Here is a 23,508-nt window from a genome sequence, read left to right on the forward strand (position 1 = left end):
CCCACCTTTGCGCTGGCAGCAAGGTCAACGGCCTCGGCAATGTCGGCCTGGGTGATGGTGCAGGTGTCTTCTCCTTCCTCCCCTTCCAGGAACCTGGCAAGGCAGTGGGGGGTGAGCGAGGCAGAATCGCACCTCGTGGCCAGAGTCAAATGAACAAGGCGACAGGCACACTCGCAGCACGGCTGACCCCCCGAAACTTTATTTTTACACTTTATTTCTATGCTGCCCCCAGGGGCCCCCAAAGCAGCTCACAAAAAAGTACAAACACAATATTCAAGCAATACACTAGATGCAAGTTAAAACAAAAATATCACAACCACTGTTTAAAATGTCAACCGTCCTTAAGCCCAAACACAGCTCCTTCCTACCCAAAAGCAAACAAAAAACCACCCCCCCCGCCCCACAGCAAAAATGCCGGAGGAGGACCGGAAGAGTGAGCTTTGGCTCTTTGGCAGGTCTCCCAGACTGGGGGATGGAGCACAGCAGATGGGGGGAAAACCTGCCCTGGCCGGAACAGCGTCTCTCCCCTGAAGCGGGCCGCATGTGACACATCTGTATCCCAACATACTTGTAAAACAACCACACCCCTTAGAAATTGGTACAGGATTCTCTATTTTAAACCCAGGCAATGTTCACAGAACTATTTTAATGGGTAATTAAAAGATCGGGGCAATCTCTGAGAGAACCGCGACTCACGGGGGTCCTCCCATGAAGCCAACTGGTGGGAACGTTCGGGACAGGTGAAAGGAAGGGCTTCTCCACACAGCACGGAGTCAAACTGTGGTATTCGCCGCCGCAGGAAGGAGCGAGGGCCGCCCAAGTGGGTGGCTTTAAGAGGGGGAGGAGAAGGCACATTCCTGGAGGAGAAGGCTGTCGATGGCTCTGTGCTCCCTCCAGGGCCGGAGGCAGTGAGCCTGTATGCACCAGTTGCTGGGAAAGATGGGTGCGAGGTGCTGCTGCGCTCGTGCCCTGCTTGTGGGTTCCTGGTCGATGGTGGGTGGGCCACTCTGGGAACAGACTGCTGGACTGCACGGTCCTGCGGTGGTCTGATCCAGCATGCCCCTCGCTCCCCGCTGGCCTTGCAGAACGCACAGGGCCCCCCGGGCTATGCACCTTGTAGGCCACAAAACTCTGCTGGCTCCCTGTGATGACCTGAGTTGTGCCCACGCAGGAGCCCGCGGGAGCCTGGCCCAGAAGGACTGCATATACCCCTCGGCCGCCTCGCAGCAGAGTCTGAGCCACCTGGAATTCCCAGGCAGTCTCCAAGCACAGCTCCACGTGTACACTGCGTTGCAGTAGTCGGGCCAGGATGGTCCTCGGGCGTGGATCATTGGGGGCAGGCAACCTCCATCCAGGAGGGACCGCAACGGGTGTGGCAGTCTCTGCTTCATGGCACGGGCGCGCCTTGCATCCCCAACATTCAAGCCAAATCTAACAGCACCCCCTACCTGCCGACCTCATCCACAAGGGCAGGGGGCATATGCAACCCCATCGGGAAGACATTGAGCCCCCCGCTTGATCTGACAGACCAGCTCTGCGTTGGGGGAGGGACATCCCCCCAGGGGTCAGATTTGGCATCAGGCATCTTCAACATCTCGTTTCCCTTTTTATCAAAGGACAAGTTCCTAGCCCTCTTGACTGAGAGAGCAAAGCAGCAGCTGAGTTAGCTTTGCTGCATTAAAAACTGCGTGCCTCAGATGGCCACCGTGTCAGCTGCCCTTTCAGCGGATTCTCCTTGTGGCTTCACGGCTGGAAAGAGAGCCCCAGAGGCCTGCAGACAATGTCCCCCGCGCCAGGGCAGGGCCCCAGCCGGTGCTCCCATGGCGGAGGTCGCGGCTGCCGCCGCCTCACCCAACATCCGGCGAGATCCCCTGAGGCATGTCAGACGGCACTGTTGGCAGCCGCTGCTGCTCCGCCCTGGGAAAAGTTTCAGGACGAGCAGGCCGAGATGGCCACCCCGGGGGCCGAGAGAGATTGCGCCGTGAGGCTGGCCGGCCGGGCACTCCTGGGCAGGACGGCAGTGGCCGCTCTCTCTGCTGTGGCTTTGCCGGGGTGGTATTTCCCGGGGAATGGGGGGACCGTGCCCCCCAGACCAGGGATCACAGAAGCGGGGAAGCTGGGCTCGCCTGCATGCCAGGAAGGAGCTGCTCTGCTGGCAACGTTCAAGGGCTTTCCAGCAGCTGCTTTGGGGGCCTAAAGTAAAGCCCCGGACTGTGGAGGCCCTTTGGAGGCTCTCCTCTGGGGCCGCTGCCTGCAACGGTGCGGCACGCAGCTACCAGGGAAAGAGCCTTCCCTGGAGCGGCCCGTGTTTGGGGAGCGCCTCTCCCAAGGGACCCGCCCGGCCCCTTGCTGCATATGCGGAGACGCCCGGTGAAGGCCCTCCAGCAGGCACTCGACCAGTCATCGGTTGCTCTGAGGGCTGACTTCACTGCTGGCGCTCCACCATCGTTAACGCTGCGATGTTTCCGTTAGTTGTATTATTTTATTGTTTTATGGCTGCATGAGGGTCTTATGGCTGCAGGCCATCCAAGGGCATTTGTTAGTTGGCTGGTATACAAACCCAGCCAGTCAGTGCAGGCGAGGCACACGTATTCCGATGAAGGACGCCCCGACGCGCGCGCTTGCTCCGGCCTGGCTGACCAGCCGGCCTCGATTTGCGCTTGCCATGACCCCACCCCGGGGTCCTCTGGCCTGCAGGTGGGATGCAGGGGGGAGCGAGGCCCTCTCCCATCTGCACTGAGGCACAAGCGGTGCAAGGGGCTGGGCCCCCCCCTTCCTCATCCAAACCGCAGTGCCAGCGGGGTCAGGCACCCCGCTCCTGAGCCCCCAGGGAGAAGCGGGGGGGCTCTCCAAACTTCAGCGGGAACAAGGGGAGAGGCACGAAGGGGCGAGAGTGCCCGGGGTGAGCTAAGGGAGGGGACCTGAGCTGCCGTGCAGGCACCCTCCTGGGGGCTGCGGCACCGGGCAAGAGGGCTTCTGTGGTGGTGGGGGGCAGCGGCACGGCGGCTCATTAACCTCGCAACTGTCGTTGAAGGAACAGTGGACTCAGACAGAATACACAGAGCCCTGTGAAGGCCAGTGGCCCAGGGCCAGCTGGCCACGCAGAGGGGCAGGCTGGGACCCCAACTCCATTTGGGGGCGGGGGCAATTACCCAGGCTCCTCCAGGAGCAGCAGCTCCGTCCGGGCCGCCTGTTTGGCTGCCGTCTCCGCTTGCTCCTCCTGCAACGCCAGCTGGTGCCTGAGACGCTTGTTCGACACCATCCCCTGCAGGACAGAAGACGGGGGGGGGAGTGTAAAGATGGCGAGCGGCAGCCCAGAGGCCGAGGTAGGGGGCAGGTGGCAAAAGTGGCTCACCGGCTGGCCTTTGGCTCCTCGCTGGAACTTTTTCAGCCGTTCGCGGCAGATGGGGGCTGCACCAGGAAACGGATCCATCTTCTTTAACAAGAGGAAGGCAGAGTCATGGGGGGCACCCATCAGACCCCCTCCCCACTGCAGGGCTCACTCAGCCCCTCCCCCTCCCCGCTGCCCCTTACCCCCGAGATCCGACTCCTGCTGCCCGGCTTCGCCTTCCTCCTCCAGGCCCCCCCCTCCTGCCGGGGCTCCTGGGTCTCTGGAGGACCAGCCCACGCAGGGGCCGCCTTGCTCAGCTCCCCTTCCCAGTATCGCTGGGGCTGCTGCTTCTGGGAGGGAACAGAAAGCTTGGTTAGAAGCAGGAGAACTGGGGCACCACAGCCGGGCCTCTCCGGGCCACTTTTGGGCCACACACTAGATCAGCCGTCCCCAGCCCGGCACCCTTCAGACAGGCAGAACAGCTCCCAGAGCACCCCAGCCAGCTGTGCGGGCAGTTGGAGCCCTGCTCCCACGGTGTGGAGGAAGTAGACAGGAAGACATTTTTCTCCCTCTCCCATAATACTAGAACCCAGTGGGGTCTTCCCATGAAGCTGATGGGGGGAGATTCAGGACAGAGAAAAGGAAGGACTTTCAATGGGATCTTCTCAAACTGGGGAGAGCGGGATACCGCAAGGCTCAGTCCTAGATCCAGTGCTCTTCAACATTTTAATGACTTGGATGAGGAGGTGCAGGGAATGCTGATCAAATCTGCAGTTGACACAAAATTGGGCGGGATAGCTAATACAGTGGAAGACAGAAACGGAACTCAACGTGATCTTGACAGGCTGGAGCAGTGGGCTGAAAACAACAGAATGGCATTTAATAGGGAGAAATGCCAAGTTCTACACATAGGAAAAAGAAACCAAATGTGCAGTTACAAGATCGGAGAGACGTGGTTCAATAATACAACAAGCGAGAAGGATCTTGGAATTGTTGTAGATCACAAGCTGAGTATGCACCAACCACATGATGTGGCTGTCAAACAGGCAAATACCCTTTTGGGCTGCATTAATAGAACCATAGTTTCCAAATCCCGGGAAGTACCAGTTCCCCCCTACTCAGCACTGGTTAGACCTCATCTGGAGTACTGTGTCCAGTTCTGGGCACCACACTTTAAGAAGGATGCAGACAAGCTGGAGAGAGTTCAGAGGAGGGCAACAAAGATGATCAGGGGACTGGAAACAAAGCCCTGTGAAGAGAGACTGAAAGAACTGGGCATGTTTAGCCTTGAGAAGAGAAGACTGACGGGAGATATGATAGTGCTCTTCAAGTACTTGAAAGGTTGTCACAGAGAAGAAGGCCAGGATCTCTTCTCCATCATCCCAGAGTGCAGGACATGGAATAATGGGCTCAAGTGACAGGAAGCCGGATTCTGGCTGAAGATCAGGAAAAACCTCCTGACTGTTAGAGCAATACGACAATGGAACCAATGACCTATGGAGGTGGTGGGCTCTCCCACACTGGAGGCGTTCAAGACGAGGCTGGACAGCCACCTGTCAGGGATGCTCTGACTTGGATTCCTGACTTGAGCAGGGGGTTGGAATAGATGGCCTTGTGGGCCCCTTCCAACCCTACTATTCTATGATTCTATGAGGGGAGATAGGATAGCGCTCTTCAAGGACTTGAAAGGCTGTCAGAGAGGAAGGCCAGGATCTGCAAAACTTGGCCCCTCCAGGAAATTCCCGACTTGTGTGGCGGATAACTTCCTCCTACAGAAAGTAGAGGAAGGAACTAGAGGATCGGCTATCCTTGACTTGATCCGAACCAACAAAGATGACTTACTGGAGAAAGTAGCAGTTACAGGAACTCTGGGGGAAAGCGACCATGCTGCACTTGAGTTCTTGGTTCTAAGGGAAGCAAAAGCCGAGCGTAGTCAAACGCATACCCTGGATTTTAGGAAAGCTGATTTTAATAAACTCAGAACAATGATCAGTAAGGTCCCATGGCAAGCGACGCTAACGAGAAAAGGAGTCCAAGATGGGTGGGAGCTTTTAAAAAAGGAAATCCTCAAGGCACAATTACAAACCATTCCAACAAGAAGAAAAGGTGGAAGACAACAGAAGAAGCCAATGTGTCATCACAAAAAGCTTAGGGATGACCTGAAAACAAAAAAGGACACATATAGGAAGTGGAAAGAATGTCAAGCAAGAACAGAAGAGTACAGGCAGATAGCACAGAATTGCAGGGATGGCGTCAGGAAGGCTAAAGCTGCGAACGAGCTGAGGTTAGCGAGGGATGCTAAAAACAACAAAAAGGCTTTCTTCAGCTATGTGTATAATAAAAGGCAGAGGAAAGAAATGGTGATTCAGCTATTGAATAAGGATGGCAAAACGATAACAGATGACAAAGAAAAGGCAGAGGTGCTCAACTCCTACTTTGGCTCAGTCTTCTCCCAAAAGAGGGTCTATGACCCCCCTGGCAAAGGCGAAGTACAGGCTGAAGTGGCAGGATTGCAGATTTAGATCGATAGGCATATGGTCAAGGAACACCTCATTACTTTGAATGAGTTCAAATCTCCAGGGCCAGATGAACTGCATCCTAAAATAATAAAGGAACTGGCAGAAGAACTCTCAGACCCGCTGTCTATTCTCTTTGAGAAATCCTGGAGGACGGGGGAAGTGCCAGATGACTGGAGGAGGGCTAATGTTGTCCCTATCTTCAAAAAGGGTAAAAAAGAGGAACCTGGGAACTACAGACCAGTCAGGCTGACATCAATCCCTGGGAAAATTCTGGAGATGATAAAGCAATCCATCTGTAAGCACCTTGAAAGCAATACAGTGATTACTCAAAACCAACATGGATTTGTCAAAAACAAGTCCTGCCAGACAAATCTGATCTGATTTTTTGAAGACTACAAGGAGGTCATAGAATCATAGAATAGTAGAAGGGGCCCACAAGGCCATCGAGTCCAACCCCCTGCTCAAGGCAGGAATCCAAGTCAGAGCATTCCTGACAGGTGGCTGTCCAGCCTCGTCTTGAACGCCTCCAGTGTGGGAGAGCCCACCACCTCCCTAGGGAATTGGGTCCATTGTCGGATTGCTCTACTCCAGATGAGGCCTAACCAGTGCTGAGTAGAGGGGAACTAGTACTTCCCAGGATTTGGAAGCTATGCTTCTATTAATGCAGCCCAAAATAGCATTGGCCTTTTTTGCAGCCACATCACATTGTTGGCTCATATTCAGCTTGTGATCGACAACAATTCCAAGATCTTTCTCGCTTGTAGTGTTGTTGAGCCACGTATCCCCCGTCTTGTAACTGTGCCTTTGGTTTCTTTTTCCTAGGTGCAGAACTTGGCATTTCTCCCTATTCAATGTCATTCTGTTGTTTTCTGCCCAGCGCTCCAGTCTATCCATATCACTTCGAATTTTGTTTCTGTCTTCCAAAGTATTAGCTATCCCGCCCAATTTTGTGTCATCTGCAAATGTGATCAGCATTCCCTGCACCTCCTCCTCCAAGTCATTCATACAAATGTTGAAGAGCACTGGGCCCAGGACTGAGCCCTGCGGTACCCCACTCGTTACCTCTCCCCAGCTTGAGAAGGTCCCATTGATAAGCACTCTTTGAGTCCGATTCTGTAGCCAACTGTGGATCCACCGGATCGTTGTTTCATCTAGCCCACCTTGAGCTAGTTTGCTCATCAGGAGATCATGGGGCACTTTGTCGAAAGCTTTGCTGAAGTCGAGGTATATGATGTCTACAGCATTCCCACGGTCTACAAGGGAGGTGACTTGATCAAAAAATGAGATCAGATTTGTCTGGCAGGACTTGTTTTTGACAAATCCATGTTGGCTTCAAGTAATCACAGCATTGTTGTCAAGGTGCTTCCAGATGGATTGCTTGATCATCTGCTCCAGAATTTTCCCAGGGACTGATGTCAGACTGACTGGTCTGTAGTTCCCAGGTTCCTCCTTTTTACCCTTTTTGAAGATGGGGACAACTTTAGCCCTCCTCCCGTCATCTGGCACTTCCCTCGTCCTCCATGATTTCTCAAAGAGAATAGACAGCGGTTCTGAGAGTTCTTCTGCCAGTTCCTTTATGACTCTAGGATGCAGTTCATCTGGCCCTGGAGATTTGAACTCATTCAAAGTCATTAGGTGTTCCTTGACCATATGCCTGTCGATCTCAAGCTGCAATCCTGCCCCTTCAGCCTGTACTTGGCTTCTGCCAGGGGGGTCATAGACCCTCTTTTGGGAGAAGACTGAGCCAAAGTAGGAATTGAGCACCTCTGCCTTTTCTTTGTCATCTGTTATCGTTTTGCCATCCTTATTTAATAGCTGAACCACCATTTCTTTCCTCTGCCTTTTACTCTGCACGTAGCTGAAGAAAGCCTTTTTGTTGTTTTTAACATCCCTTGCTAACCTCAGCTCATTCTCAGCTTTAGCCTTCCTGACGCCATCCCTGCAATTCTGTGCTATCTGCCTGTACTCTTCCTTTGTTACTTGGCCTTCTTTCCACTTCCTATATGTGTCCTTTTTTGTTTTCAGGTCATCCCTAAGCTTTTTGTGAAGCCACGTTGGCTTCTTCTGTTGTCTTCCACCTTTTCTTCTTGTTGGAATTGCTTCTGATTGTGCCTTGAGAATTTCCTTTTTTAAAAGCTCCCACCCATCTTGGACTCCTTTTCTCGCTAGCATCGCTTGCCATGGGACCTTGCTGATCATTGTTCTGAGTTTATGAAAATCAGCTTTCCTAAAATCCAGGGTACGCGTTTGACTACACTCGGCTTTTGCTTCCCTTAGAACCAAGAACTCAAGTACAACATGGTCGCTTTCCCCAGAGTTCCTGTAACTGCTACTTTCTCCAGTAAGTCATCTTTGTTGGTTCGGATCAAGTCAAGGATAGCCGATCCTCTAGTTCCTTCCTCTACTTTCTGTAGGAGGAAGTTATCCACCACACAAGTCAGGAATTTCCTGGAGGGGCCATGTTTTGCAGAATTTGTCTCCCAACAAATATCGGGGAAATTGAAGTCCCCCATTACTACTACATCATGCTTCCTATGGTATAGGTCAAATTAGTCAATCCTAAAGGAAATCAACCCTGAGTGCTCATTGGAAGGACAGATACTGAAGCTGAAGCTCAAATATTTTGGCCACCTAATGTGAGAAGTCACTGGAAAAGACCCTGATGCTGGGAAAGATTGAAGGCAAAAGGAGAAGGGGATGGCAGAGGATAAGATGGCTAGATAGCATCACCAATGCAATGAATATGAACTTGAGCACAGTCCGGGAGAGAGCGGAGGAGAGGAAGGCCTGGCATGCTATGGTCCGTGGGGTCACGAAGAGTCGGACACGACTTAGCAACTGAACAACAACAACAACAAACCTCCCTTGTGGACCGTGGGAATGCTGTAGACATCATATACCTCGACTTCAGCAAAGCTTTCGACAAAGTGCCCCATGATCTCCTGATGAGCAAACTAGCTCGAAGTGGGTGAGATGAAACAACGATCCGGTGGATCCACAGTTGGCTACAGAATCGGACTCAGACAGTGCTTATCAATGGGACCTTCTCAAACTGGGGAGAGGCAATGAGTGGGGTCCCGCAGGGCTCAGTCCTGGGCCCAGTGCTCTTCATCATTTGTATTAATGACTTGGAGGAGGGGGTGCAGGGAATGCTGATCAAATTTGCAGATGACACAAAATTGGGCGGGATAGCTAATACTTTGGAAACACAGAAACAAAATTCAAAGTGATATGGATAGATTGGAGCACTGGGCAGAAAACAACAGAATGACATTGAATAGGGAGAAATGCCAAGTTCTGCACCTAGGAAAAAGAAACCAAAGGCACAGTTACAAGACGGGGGATACGTGGCTCAACAACACGACAAGCGAGAAGGATCTTGGAATTGTTGTCGATCACATGCTGAATATGAGCCAACAATGTGATGTGGCTGCAAAAAAGGCAAATGCTCTTTTGGGCTGCATTAATAGAACCATAGCTTCCAAATCCCGGGAAGTACTAGTTCCCCTCTACTCAGCACTGGTTAGGCCTCACCTGGAGTACTGTGTCCAGTTCTGGGCACCTCACTTTAAGAAGGATGCAGACAAACTGGAGAGGGTTCAGAGGAGGGCAAGTAAGATGATCAGGGGACTGGAAACAAAGCCCTATGAAGGGAGACTGAAAGAACTGGGCATGTTCAGCCTTGAGAAGAGAAGAGAAGACTGAGGGGAGATATGATAGCGCTCTTCAAGTACTTGAAAGGTTGTCACAGAGAAGAAGGCCAGGATCTCTTCTCGATCATCCCAGAGTGCAGGACACGGAATAATGAGCTCAAGTGACAGGAAGCCAGATTCCGGCTGAACATCAGGAAAAACTTCCTGAGTGTCAGAGCAATACGACAGTGGAACCAATTACCTGGGGAGGTGGCGGGCTCCCCCACACTGGAGGCCTTCAAGTCGAGGCTGGACAGCCATCTGTCAGGGATGCTCTGACTTGGATTCCTGCCTTGAGCAGGGGGTTGGACTTGATGGTCTTGCAGGCCCCTTCCAACCCTACTATTCTGTGATTCCTTCACCCAGCCCAGAATCAAACTATAGAATTTGCTACCACAAGACGTGGTGATGGCCACCAACTTGGATGGCTTTAAAGTGGGATTAGAAACAAATTCATGGAGGAGGAGAAGGCTATCAATGGCTACTAGTCTTGATGGCTATGTGCTACCTCCAGTATCAGGCAGTATGCCAAGGTAGACTAGTTGCTGGGGAACATGGGCAGGAGGGTGTTGTTGCACTCAGTTCCTGCTTGTGGGCTTCCCATTGGGGAACCTGGCTGGCCTCTGTGTGAACAGAACGCTGGACTAGATGGACCCTTGGTAAGATCCTGCCTCAGGGCTCCTCTTATCTTCACCTGCTACCTCATCTTTTCGGCTGGAGATGCTGCCAAGGTTTGAACCTAGGACCTTCTGCATGTGAAGCCACTGCCTTGCCTAAGTCTACATCAGGAACACGCTCCTGAGCTGGGTGGACTGAGGGCCCAGCTCGGAAGAAAGCCTCTTCAGCCTCCTCCCCTCTGCTCAGCCGTCTCTATGTTTCTGGCCTAAAACCTTTGCTTCTCATCAAGCAGGTCCCGTTCCCAGGTTCTGAAGAAGCGAACGGGTGGGGCTACAATGCAGGGTTGCTTGTGCAAGGCTGGGGAACAGGAAGGTAGGAAATCATGGAATCCTCACGCCGGCAGTGTCCTTGGAAGTCATCCAGTCCAGCCCCCTGCTCAGTGCAGGCTCTGGCTCCAGCCTCCTGAGGGCCTCCAGTCCCTGCTGAAATCCCTCCAGCAAGCCCACTGCCCCGAGGCAGAGTCTGTTCCACTGCTAAACGGCCCTTGCTGTTAGGGAGCTTCTGCTAATGTCCAGCCCAAACCTGCTTCCCTGCCAGTTCCACCTGTGCTCCCAGCCCAGCCTTCACGAGCAACGGAGACCAAGTCTTCTCCCTCCACTGTGCGACTGAGCAGCCTCCACGCCCCCCCTTCTCCAGCTAGGCGCCCCCAGTTCCTCCTTCAGCCCCGCCTCCCGGGGCTTAGTTTCCAGATCCCTCACGGTCCTGGCTGCTCTTCTCCGGATGCCCTCCAACTTGCCAAGGGCCTTCTCCAAATGGGGCGCTCGGAACAGGACACGGTACCCTGAATGTGGGGCCTAATGAACGCAGAATAGAGCGAAACTATTTTTTCCCGTGTTGTAGCAGCCATATCAGGGGTCAGACTAAGTAGCCTCATGCAGTCTCATACTTCATGTTCTTGCTGAGCTCTTTCTCCCTTGAATATATTGTTGTAAGCTGACGAGACACAGGAATTCCTTATCTTGTCAAAGGTCATACAGTTGTATATCTTGTTCTCTGCTGTTCTCTTCTGTTCTCTCCTTATCATGGCTACCCTATAACCCAGTTCTTGTATTATAAACAATGGTGCTGGGAAAAGAAATATTGAGGACTGCAACCCCACGCGGGAGGGGGAGGAGGAGCCGTTTCCTATGTGTCACAATGTCTATAAAAACAATGTGCTGATGTATTTCGGGGCTTCTGGCTCTTTGGAAATGATTCCAGCCTTAAGCCCGCGCGTTAAATAAAGAATCTCTTTTTCCTTCACTCCGTGGTCTCTCTGACTCTGGGTTCTGCAACATAAATGGTGCCGTGACTCGGATGTGGCAGGCTCTGAGCCAGACAGGTGGCAGTTGCCTGCTCTTGATCGCCGCACCGGGAGGACGAGCTCGGCGCATGCCTCCCTTTCTTGGCGCCACCGACCTTTTTGTCGGGTGAACGGGAGAAAGCCTGCGCCGGGATCGCCCAAACGGCAGCGAGCGGCAAGAGAACCTTGGGAAGCGGAGGAAGGAACTTGAGCCCTGCCTGTATCGCAGCTGCAATTGCGTTGAAACCCACATTGGAAGCCTTCAGGAGAAAGGCAAGTATATGGGAAAAAGAGGGCCCCGCCTCATGAAGAAGGTCAGTGTTGGTGGTATACGTATGCAAAAGAACCTACTCCTTGCGGGTAGAAGGGGGGCCTGATCACACCCCCGAGTGGGCACCAGTACCCAGCACGCCAGTACTCAGTAGGAAGCTGGGGAAGCCGCTTTCCGCTCTGGTAAAAAGTGGGAAAAGTGGGTGGCAGGGACAGATGGATGCAGTGGAGAGATTGATGATTGTGTGAGTGGCTACTGCGGTTTCTGACGCATACCGTTGACCGTCCGGGTGCCCAGGCCAGTAGCAAAGGGCGTGGTGTGTAAAATCCTCTTGTGTCGGCCAGTGAGACCCCTTACTCGCTGACCAATTCCCCTTCCCTAATTGTGTCTGTCTTCAATTTAGGAGGGAGGCTATGGGTGGTGGGGGAAGCAAACCTTGCACCCCCTTGGGATGTATGCTAGCAAATTTTAAGAAAGGTTTTAGTGGAGATTATGGGGACCCCCCCATGAATCCTCAACGGCTGCAGACTGTGTGTGAAATAGAGTGGCCGTCTTTTGGTGTAGGATGGCCTACTAAAGGCTCTTTAGAGCCCAGCAAAATCAGCCGTGTATATGCCATTGTGGTTGGGAGACCTGGGCACCCCGACCAATTTCCCTACATAAACTCGTGGGATTCCATAGTCCGCGCTTCTCCTCCATGGCTAAAGAAATGCCTAGAATCCCAGGCAAAAGTTTTGGTGCTCAGAAAAGAAAAACTGGCCAAGAAATTACAACCAGTGTTAGAAGCCCCGTGTGAAGGTCTGGCAGAGCTAACGGCGTTTCCACCTGCTTATGCCCTGCTTCCACCACGGGCCCATGTTACTGTGAGACCGCCCCGTCGAGATCCAGATCCTGTGGCTCCTGAGCCCCTGCCATCCCCCCTGCAGAGGCATTGCCCCTCGCTTTGACTTAGAACTGCCGCCATCAGTTTCAAGCCCCACCGGCAGTAATTCGCCGATTTCAGCTACGGTCCTCAACTCCCAGATACTGTCTGCCGAGACTTCCATCTCTACGGGATCGGGAGGTTCCCCTCTTACACCTCAATCAGCATTAATAAAAGAAACTGAAGAATTGAAGTGTTGGGCAGAAGATTTAATAAACTCGGCAGTGACCCTTAAAAAGATGTGTTCTCACAAAAAAGAGGAGGCGAGCTCGTCTACTGCTCAAGACTTGCACCCCCTTGAGATGTATGTCAAACAAAGAAGAAAAAAGTTTTTTTAAAAAAAGATTCAGAATAGAGAGAGAAAACAGCAAAAAGCTCAAGGTCGAGCTGAGAGGAAAAAAAGAACAAGATCTGAGGCTGTTAATTAGAAAAATGTTGTTGCAGGACAGCCTGGCTTTTAACGAAGCGTGGGAGCGTGGGAGTGTGAGGCCGAAGAAGTAGCTGTTAGCCTAGCGCGCCGAGGGGGGGGCAGGAAAATTGCCCACAACGTTCTGAGTTGTGCAACATCATCACCTCGCCTAATTGAGATGAAATCCCTAAGAAATGGAAACTGAAAATGAAGACCCAGAAGATGAAGGCACAAAATGGAAAATATAAGTAAAAAATCAGCCCCCAGAGCACAAGCTAGACCCCTCTTCGAGTGGAAAGTGTGCCATAGGACGGTCCCAAGGCAGAATGAAGCGGAGAGACCACGTTGAAGATCTCTGTCAAGGTAACCGTGTTTAGCTTTGAGCTGTGTTAGAATTGCATAGAGCCGGTAGCTACTGACCATCAGCTATATGATTTCTGAAGAGCGTAACTATTAAGCTTTTGCCGTGAGATTCCCTGCAATGAAGAAATCTCACTGGTTCGAGTGTCCGGTGTTAGACAGCCAGAGTGTGTGTGCTGAAGAGACCGAGAAACCAGACAGCATGTTCCTAGCCAAGCCAAAATCGCGCTACTACCATGCTCCTGGAAGCTGCAATAAACTGTGTAAGCTGGGAGACCCAACCTGATTGAGAAGAGAAGAAGATATTGGAGTAACTGTCTTGAAAAACAGTGAAATCTGTGTAACTGGCTGGCTGACGCTGTCAGTGATGTTACAACTTTAAATTAAGACTGTTTCCCTGTTTGAGACCCCAGCGAAGAAAGCTGACCCGAGTTATTTGTTGCCCGTGCCAAAGCAAGAATTTGGCTGCCCTGTACCTCATCCTGTCCTGTTTTGAGCTTGGGATTTACAAATACAAACAAACTGAGAAGCTTGCCTCTGAAGTCCTGCAAATCACCCCACCGCCTCCCCGAAGATTAATGGCTGCCTGAAAAATGCAAGTATAAGGCGATGCCCATCACCCCCCAGCGTCCTGAGTTTTGGCACTTTGCTATGGTGTACCAGGTTAGAAGAGAAAAAAAAAGAGTAAGTTTTTAAAATGTCTGTGAGAACCTGACAGAAGTAGAATAAAATTTACAGAGGAGTTGCCCAGGTTAAAGCATCACGGCTAGAGAGCTGAGCTGTGCCGCTCTGTTTAGACAGAGGCCTTGCTAAAAAGTTAAAGGCCCTTGTCTGTCAGAAGGGGTGTAGGGCCACACTTTCCCTTTTTAAACTGATGCAAAAGTGGAGAGCCTTTGCTGGAAACATCTCATCTTCATTGCCCAGAGCCTTCTCTGTTTGCCTCCATCATTGTCTGGGCTTTTTAGAGACACTCTGCACATGGACTAAAATTTTAAATTGTCAAAGACATCCATGGACAGTGCTGTGAAGCTTTTGATAAACTTGAACTCTCATCACTGTGGACCGTGTGTCTGTGTTTGTAGTCAGCTCAGTGTACAGCAGGCTGAGTTTGATCTATGACTTTTAGATTTCCTTCTGCTAAAACTCATGCAGCATAGAGTTGTCGATGCAAAAATAGTGACCTAGAACTCTTTGCGTGTGTGGGTATGCCCGTCCCTTGATTTTGATGGGCCCTGGGCTTTCAGCCAGAAGAGCAGTATGATTGCTGGATCTGCTCCATCATGCCTCACCGTGCAAAAAGTGTTTTCCATTCATTGTGTTAAATTGCAGAAAAAGTTTGTTGTGTATATTTTATGATTTCTTAGATATCATAAAATATATGTGATATTTGCAGATTAGTGTTAGTTGCAACTCCAAATGATACTGAGTGTGGTTCCCAATAGATGACAAGGAAGAAAAGACAAAAGGCAAGTCGAGAAAGACAGAGGCAAGTAGAAAAGAGGGAATAGAGAAAGTAGCAGACAGAAAGAAAAGGAAAAAAAGAAAAAGAAAAAAGAAGAGGCAAGAAGCAAAGAGAAGAAGCGTGGCCATAGTTGCCCCCAGGGTAAATTAAAAGCAGCTGATTGTGCCTGGAGCTTATTACCTGGGGTAAAATAGCCACAATAATGTAATAGTTCTTTAAGAAAAAAAAAATGTAACTAGAAAGAGAAGAGCCTATCCCAAATGTGTGTCATTGGGACTAGCGTAAGGCAGAAAAGTTTAAGTAAGTGAGTTTAACTTGAAAAAGACAAATAAAGAGACAAGGCTGGTGCATGGAGCAGAAAGTTTCATGTAAAAAGTTTGAAACATGATCTGCAATACAGGCAGATCAGCAAAGAAAAAGAAAGCAAAAGAAAGAGAAAAAAATTTGTCTTCCCATACTAATGAATAAAAGTGTTAACAAGGACTTTGGGAAGCGAAGTTGTTTACAGGAAGCTGTGCCTGAGAACCAAACACTTCCAGCCTATGCTGAAAATGCTTGCTAGTGTTGTGCTGCCTTATGGGTAACATGTATAGTATAAGACCCGTTTAGCCCAATAGCTCGTGGTTCAGAGAAGCTGTCTGATCCAACCATTAGGTACGCCTGTGTGCTGTAAGTTACCCAATAAAGTCTCATTGTAAGTAACCCCCCCCCCCCCCCCGCTGGAATCCCAAAACACAAGTGGGGCTAGAGCGCCTCACCCAGTATCAAACCCTGCTGTTAAAAGCCATGACAGCAAGTATAAAAAAAAGTCAGTTAATATGACTAAAGTGTCTGAAGTGCTGCAAGGTGCCACCGAGGCCCCCAGAGTGTACTTGGAGCGTCTTTTAAATGCCTATCGCCAGTATACCCCCCTTGACCCAGAGGCCCAAGAAGACGTGGGCGAGGAAAAGAAGACCCAGCGGAGGAAAAAGAATCTTAAGAAAGAACCAGTGTGCCCAGTGTGGACAAGATGGACATTGGTGGCATGAATGCCCAAATAAAATAAATCAAATACACAAAGGAGAAAACCAAAGGGGCCAGAATGGGCGAAGAGGGAGACAGCTTGAGAGGGGCCGTGACATTGACTTCATGATTGACACTGGAGCGGCATCAAGAGCAAGCAAACGTTAGCCTTAAACAAGAAGTTCAAACACTGAGCAAAGTTCTTCAAGCCCAGCGTCGCTTTGTCTTAGAAAATAAGCCCCCAATTCCCATCACAGAAGTTCATCCTTTCCAACCAAGAGTTAAAGTATGAGTTAAAGAGGGAAAAATAACCCTTTGACTCCCAGATGGAGAAGACTGAGAACTGTCATACTTTCAACCCCCGCAGCTATGAAAGCAGCTGGAGTTAAACCCTGGATACATTGGACATGAGTCAAGAGAGCGAGAGGGGGAGAGTAGACTGTAAACAGAAATCCTGAAAATCCTTTAAAAATCATTCTGAAAAAGCAGTAAGAAGACTCAGGCTAGACCTTACTGTGGACACCCCGGGAGACTGTCCCCCTGCGTACGGTCAGACCTGCAACTGGAGAATTGAAGAAGGGGACTAGACCCTACTGCAGCTTGCCAGGTGAATAGCTGCCCGGCGTACGGTCAGATCCCAAAGAAGATCAAACATGCGTGTTGTAGTGTTAGTAGTGTTGCATTGTGTTTCCTTAATAAAGTGCAAAAAAGGGGGTCTGCCCCTAGAAAGAGAAATCTGTCCCAGCAATTCGCTGATAATTACTGGCTTGACCTGGCTAATATCACGAGAGTAAAACATTTTTGTTTGCCAAGAGATATACCTGCAAACAGGCTTATTAGCTCTTGTCCAATACCTGTCTGTAGACATCCTGAGAAAATTTAAAAAGATACCATGTTACGCAATTATGGTATAAGCTTGACTTATTCCCAAAATGCTAATTGGGGCGTAGTTGCAAAGATCCTACCCCCTACAGAGTTCACTCTACGCACCCCATCGTTGCTGAAACAAATACTACGTGTGCACAAATGCTTAATTGTCAAAAATTTTCCAGAAAATGTAAAGCTATCCCTGGCCCCCCCTTCCGCTGTAATGAAATTCAAAACATATATTTTAATGATGCCCGCATACTTTTGCCTCATAGATAGTTTTAGACATGTAGTTCCTGCACTTGGTCATTCATTCCTGCCAACTTGTCTAATAACCACCCATGTTGCCTCAGCCGCCTGGTGCCAATTCTTCCCCTGTGGCCCGAGAAAATCCGTCGACGGCAGCCTCGAGCACTCCAACTAACTAAACATTGTAATAGTCATGTGCAGTTATATTCTGACTCAGAAAAATTGGCCTTAGCAATGTCACTGGTTGGGGTTCCAGGTTTAGCCTTGGCTGATGGTCTGGAGATCAACCGGTTAGCTTGCAGCTTAGCCAAAAGCATAAATGCCACCTCACGAGCATTGTCATTGTTAAATAAAGAGTTGCGTGATCTAAGAGGTGCAGTTCTAGAAAATAGAGCTGGTATAGATTACCTCTTCCTTCTTCATCATTTAAGTTGTGAGACACACCAAAAGCTCTGTTGTTTTAACTTAACTGATAATGGCAATGCTGTAGATGAACAGATCAACAAGCTGCACAATATAGTAGCTAACAAAACAATAAGACAAAACAATTAGCTCACTTGGTTGACCCTTTGGCTTCCAGATCTTAGCTAGCTTAAAAGCATTGTTCATCCTAATTCTACCAGTGTTGTTCATAAAGTTCTGTTATGTCTCTGCGTTCCTTGTCTTATGAGCTGTTTAACCAATCTGTTTTATGTCTCAGCTAGTAAAACTGCTGCCCTCTATGCTCTAATAGCCCAACAAAAGGCTAAGTAATATGTATGTCACAAAAAGCTTTGTATAGTTATCAGAAATGCTATAATTGTAATGAAATTATGCATTTAAGGGGGAAAAATCTCTTTTTCCTTCACTCCGTGGTCTCTCTGACTCTGGGTTCTGCAACAGTGACACATAGGAAACGGCTTGCTGAAGTTGGGCTGGTCTGGGCCAGTGCAGCCACGGCACGAGGTCCCACCTGCACCACCTGGAGGTCTGTTGTGGGAGAGGGGCAGGATGTCAGTGGAGCGGAGGTGGCTTTCTCCAGGGTCAGAACCCTGGTCCTCCCACCGAGCAAGGTCACAGGCAGAGGAGGCACCCGCCTTAGCAGCTCCTCCCCTTCTAAAAGCCCTTCCCATGAAACTGAAGCAAGCTTCCAGTCCTCATTGTCTTGAAAAAAGGGTGGATTTCAACAGGAACACAGAGCGCTGCCTTGCACAGAGCCAGCTCACAGGGGTCCTCCTGGCTCAGGACCGCCTGCACTGGCTCCCCGGGGTCTTGGGTCCTCCCTGGCGAAGCTCCCGGGGGTCGGACACAGGCGCATCCAAAACAGGCAGCCGCCCTCCCCAAAACGATTCTGCACCGGGCTGTATCCCATGTCCATCTAACTTCAGTCCCATTCATTCCAACAGGTCTACTCTAAGCACAACTTACAGGGAAGACAACCCTTGGATTCCACAGAAGCAGAGGAAGTCAGACGTGGTGTCCGTCTAGCTCAGGGCGGCCTCCTCTGACCTGCAGTGGCTCTCCGAGGTCTCGGGCAGAGGGCGCGGGGGGGTCCTTGGCCAGCCCTCCTGTGGTACTCCCCCACAGCAGTGGGCGGGGCGGCAGAAAGGGAAGTCTGTACCCGCTCAGAGGCTGCACTGACCCAGCCTTTCCGCCTCCCTGGTGCCCCATGCGTCGGACTACAGCTCCCAGCGTCCTTGACACTGGCCATGCTGGAGTCCCTAGAATCATAGAACGGTAGGGCTGGACGGGGCCTACGAGGGCATCGAGTCCAACCCCCAGCTCAAGGCAGGGACCCAACACGTCTGCAGCCCCTCCCCCTGCCCCGCGTCAGTGGGGGCTCTTATTCGCCCACCCCCAGGAAGGCGCAGGGAAGCCCCCGCTCTTCTCACCGCCGCCGCCGCCTGCTCCTGGGCCCCCGCCATGGCTCTGGGGCTCCTCCGTCGCCCTCCCCGCCTCCTCCTCGCGCCCGCGTGGAGCCCCTCGCGCGCACGCTTCCGGGTCTCTCGCCTGCCCAATCAGGGCGCAGGGGCCCGCCCCTTCCTCCAATCGGCGCCCGCGACTGAAGGCGCCCGCGAGGCACCGGGGCGAGGCGGCGGCGGCCATTTTGAGCGAGGGCGGCTGCCCAGAGCGCCCTCCGGCCAGGGGGCCCCGCCCCGCCCCGCCCCGCCCCGCCCCGCGCGGGCCGCCGGAGCTCTTCCTCAAAAACTGGGGAGAGGTCGCGAGCGGGGTCCCGCAGGGCTCAGTCCTGGGCCCACAGCTCTTCCACGTTGTTGTGAATGACTTGGAGGAGGAGGCGCAGGGAATGCTGATCAAACTTGCAGATGGCACCAAATTGGGCAGGATAGCGAATACCCTGGAAGACAGAAACAGAATTCAGAGTGATCTGGACAGACTGGAGCGCTGGCAGAAAACAACAGAATGGCATTTAACAGGGACAAATGCCAAGTTCTGCACCTAGGAGAAAGAAACCAAATGCACAGTTACAAGATGGGGGATACGTGGCTCAACCACACGACAAGCGAGAAGGATCTTGGCATTGTTGTCGATCACAAGCTGAATATGAGCCAACAATGTGATGTGGCTGCAAAAAAGGCCAATGCTCTTTTGGGCTGCATTCATAGAAGCATCGCTTCCAAATCCTGGGAAGTACTAGTTCCCCTCTACTCAGCACTGGTTAGGCCTCATCTGGAGTACTGTGTCCAGTTCTGGGCACCACACTTTAAGGAGGATGCAGACAAACTGGAGGGGGTTCAGAGGAGGGCAACAAAGATGATCAGGGGACTTTTTTTCATAGCATTTGCCTTTTTTGCAGCCACATCACATTGTTGGCTCATATTCAGCTTGTGATCGACAATAATGCCAAGATCCTTCTCGCTTGTAGTGTGGTTGAGCCATGTATCCCCATCTTGTAACTGTGCATTTGGTTTCTTTTTCCTAGGTGCAGAACTTGGCATTTCTCCCTATTCAATGCCATTCTGTTATTTTCTGCCCAGCGCTCCAGTCTATCCAGATCACTTTGAATTTTGTTTCTGTCTTCCAAAGTATTAGCTATCCCACTGATAAGCACTCTTTGAGTCCCATTCTGTAGCCAACTGTGGATCCACGGGATCGTTGTTTCATCTAGCCCACTTTGAGCTAGTTTGCTCATCAGGAGATCATGGGGCACTTTGTCGAAAGCTTTGCTGAAGTCGAGGTGTATGATGTCTCCAGCATTCCCACGGTCCACAAGGGAGGTTACTTGATCAAAAAATGAGATCGGATTCGTCTGGCAGGATTTGACAGCATGTGGGTGGTCCTGCATGCTGTGGACATAATATAGCTTGACTTCAGCGAAGCTTTCGACAAAGTGCCCCATGATATCCTGATTAGCAAAGTAGCTCAATGTGGGCTAGATGAAACAACCATCAGGTGGATCCATAGTTGGCTACAGAATCGGACTCAAAGAGTGCTTATCAGTGGGATCTGAATATGAGCCAACAATGTGATGTCACTGCAAAAAAGGCAAATGCTCTTTTGGGCTGCATTAATAGAAGCATAGTTTCCAAATCCTGCCAAGTACTAGTTCCCGTCCACTCAGCACTAGTTAGGCCCCGTCTGGAGTACTGTGTCCAGTTCTGGGCACCACACTTTAAGGACGCAGACAAGCTGGAGAGGGTTCAGAGGACAGCAACAGAGTTGATCAGGGGACTGGAAACAAAGCCCTATATTTAGCCTTGAGAAGAGAAGACTGAGGGGAGATAGGATAGCGCTCTTCAAGCACTTGAAAGGTTGTCACAGAGAGGAAGGCCAGGATCTCTTCTCGGTCATCCCAGAGTGCAGGACACGGAATCATGGGCTCAAGTGACAGGAAGCCAGATTCCGGCTGAACATCAGGAAAAACTTCCTGACTGTAAGAGCAATACGACAGTGGAACCAATTACCTGGGGAGGTGGTGGGCTCTCCCACACTGGAGGCCTTCAAGACGAGGCTGGACAGCCATCTGTCAGGGATGCTCTGACTTGGGTTCCTGCATTGAGCAGAGGGTTGGACTCGATGGCCTTGTAAGCCCCTTCCAACCCTGCTATTCCATGATTTTTAGAAACTGCTGGGTAAGTTACTATCAAGTACAAACTTACTATCAAGATGGCAGAGATCACAGAGGCCTGAATCTCGCACATCTTAAGGTGAGCACCCCAGTTCCCACAGGAGCTCCCCCATCCCCCAGCAGACGAAGAAAGGACCCCTTTTCTGCTAGATACGTTATGCAGTCCCATAATATGTGGCCGATTCCCTCTGATACTCCGGAGGTACCACAGACTCGACCAGGCGCACTGAAAATGTGAAAGTCTCTTAAATCAGGGGTCTCGCTCCCCCCCCCCGAGGCGGAGCCCCGCACAGGCCCTCGCTGCCGGGTCTCGCCCCCCACCCAGACAGGGCGCAGGGAACAGGCCCCGTCCTCCGGCCGGCGCCCGCACGAGGCCAGGGCGGAATCGAAGCCGCCAGGGGGGAGCCCGGAGGAGGGCGGGGGCTGCGGGGCGTCGCTTGCAGGCGCGGAGCGGCTCCCTGCGGAAGAGGCGCAGCGGCGGCGGCGGCGGGTCGCGTCCCCTCGCCACCGACGCTCCCGGGGGACCGCACTTCGCCTACCTCGCAGGGCCGTTGTGGCCTCCTTGGAGGAAGGGCGGAATAACGGGGAGGGTGACAGCGAGCAAACAGTAACAATATTAAAAAATGATCCGGAGCAGCCGCCCCAACTTGGCGCCCTCCGGAGGGGTTGATCACCAGTTCCCATCATCCCCAGCCAGCCACGACGATGGGCGTTACGGTCCACCCCATCTCCAGAGCGCCGGGGAAGAGGACGGTGCTGCTCCCAACAGGCGCTCCTCTTGGCTGCCCCCGAAGACGGGGGGATGGCCATTCTTTCCCCATCAGGTCCAGCAGCTTCTTTTTCTCCCCACCCCCGCCAACGTCCCCTGAAGAGGAGCTCTGTTGAACCCCAAGCTGGCACCCTACTGTTGCTGGCTGGATTTCCTTTTAAGCGGACCCCTGTGGCTACCTGCAGCGTTTGCCCACCCGGAGAGCCCCGCTATCGCTCTGTTCTGTTGACTCGGAAGTAAAGCTCGTCTATGTCCAACGGGGCCCGCTCCTGAAGCCTGATGTATTGCATCTACGCCTATTGGAAGGTGCCATGTCAGATGGCAGCCATTTTCTTTATTACTTATAAAGTATTCTTATCTTGCTCCACAGCCAAGGAGGCTCCTGGCTTACATACAATCAGTAAAAGAAGGCGGTCCCTGCCCCGCAGGCTTACAATCTAAAAAGACATGGCAAGCAAGGAACAAGGAACAGGGAGGGAAGAGGAAACTGAAAATAATGAGCACGCTCCCCTGCACGTTTGCAGGAGAAAAATCCTACAGTTCTCAGTACAGGCCGGGATTGCGCCGGAGACCTTTCAACAGGGCGGGCGAAAGCCCCCCGGAGGGCAGGAGGAGCTGGCAGGGGCCTTCAGGAGGGCTGGTGGGGCGGGGCTGCTCCCCGGGGGCTTCAGCGTGGCGAGAGACTGACAACCTCCTCCACCCGCTTGTCTCTGCGGCAGAAAACGAACTGCACCTGTTGACTATTTGCCTGCCACACCAGCGCTTCTGGCACAGGAGCCTTTCCGGAAGGAAAAGGGGGCAACCTCAGTCCCAGGGTGGCAGGGGAGGGAGGGCCACGCTGCCAGAGGCGAGGCGTCTCCACGCGCAGCTCAGGGCCTTGCCGGGCAGAGGCCACCTTCGCTTCTCAGCTGTGCCTGAGTGCGTGGGACACCGCGCCTACCTTAGTAATAGCAATCTCATAGGACCTGCAGGTCCCCATGCAGGCTCAGACAGGATAAAAGCCCCCACCTCCCAGCATGGCTGGCCCAGGAACGTTGGGAGGTGTAGGGCTTTTTCCTGTACCTGCCTACTCCGAGGGGAACCCGCTCCCAGCCCCTGGCAAGAGCGTAGAGGATTGCAGCCTTCACATGGCCTTTGCTGCCAGCAGAGTTCTTTGTAATCGGGATGATTTTTTATTGGTCCCAGAGGTGTTTAATGCAATTAATCAACTCAATGCTGCAGCCCTAATAGACCAGGAACAATAATTAAGTTCCCCAGAAGAGAAAGCAGCATGATCAAAGCGCAGTGCCAACAACCCCACGAGAGCGGGGAAGGCGCAGAGGCGACAGGCCTGCCATCTTCTTGTGGGAGGAGGGGGCCAGGGCTTCCCCCACCCTCATCCTTCAGGAGACCTCGGGCTGCTGGCTGTCCTCAGGAGCCCCTTCGCACACCAGCGGGTTGATCTGCAGGCAGGAGCTGGTGCTGATCACGCTCATCTCCAGCCTGTGAAAAGCTCCAGCCAGCCAAGCCCTCCACCAAGGACCGGTCACAGCGCAGGAGCTGATGGCAACTCTCAGCTGACCCAAGCCCATGTGACCAGGGTGGGGTGGGGTGAAGAGTGCCCCCCCATTGAGGAAACCACCATGTTTT

At 51.9% G+C, this 23,508-nt stretch overlaps 1 protein-coding gene across 5 annotated transcripts in view; it reads right to left on the bottom strand.

Annotated features, from left to right (window-relative positions):
- WDR46 (WD repeat domain 46) overlaps window positions 1-19,029 on the bottom strand; it is a 32,845-nt gene extending 13,816 nt beyond the window's left edge. The window contains exons 1-6 of one of the 5 annotated variants that reach the window (XM_084831973.1): window positions 18,916-19,029; window positions 18,452-18,744; window positions 3,535-3,681; window positions 3,356-3,436; window positions 3,153-3,265; window positions 6-93 (exon numbers count right to left, since the gene is read on the bottom strand). In XM_084831973.1, the coding sequence (XP_084688099.1) occupies window positions 6-93; window positions 3,153-3,265; window positions 3,356-3,433 (279 nt within the window). In that variant the 5' untranslated portion in view covers window positions 3,434-3,436; window positions 3,535-3,681; window positions 18,452-18,744; window positions 18,916-19,029. Of the gene's footprint in view, window positions 1-5; window positions 94-3,152; window positions 3,266-3,355; window positions 3,437-3,534; window positions 3,682-16,749 lie in introns of all 5 variants that reach the window. The other 4 variants (XM_084831976.1, XM_084831972.1, XM_084831974.1 and 1 more) reach the window with 4 other exon arrangements.
- Between the last annotated feature and the right edge of the window lie 4,479 nt (window positions 19,030-23,508).

Source organism: Heloderma suspectum, chromosome 2 (assembly GCF_057233095.1).
Source record: "Heloderma suspectum isolate Gila_16-S chromosome 2, 16-S_ref, whole genome shotgun sequence".
NCBI classification, from domain to species: Eukaryota; Metazoa; Chordata; class Lepidosauria; order Squamata; family Helodermatidae; genus Heloderma; species Heloderma suspectum.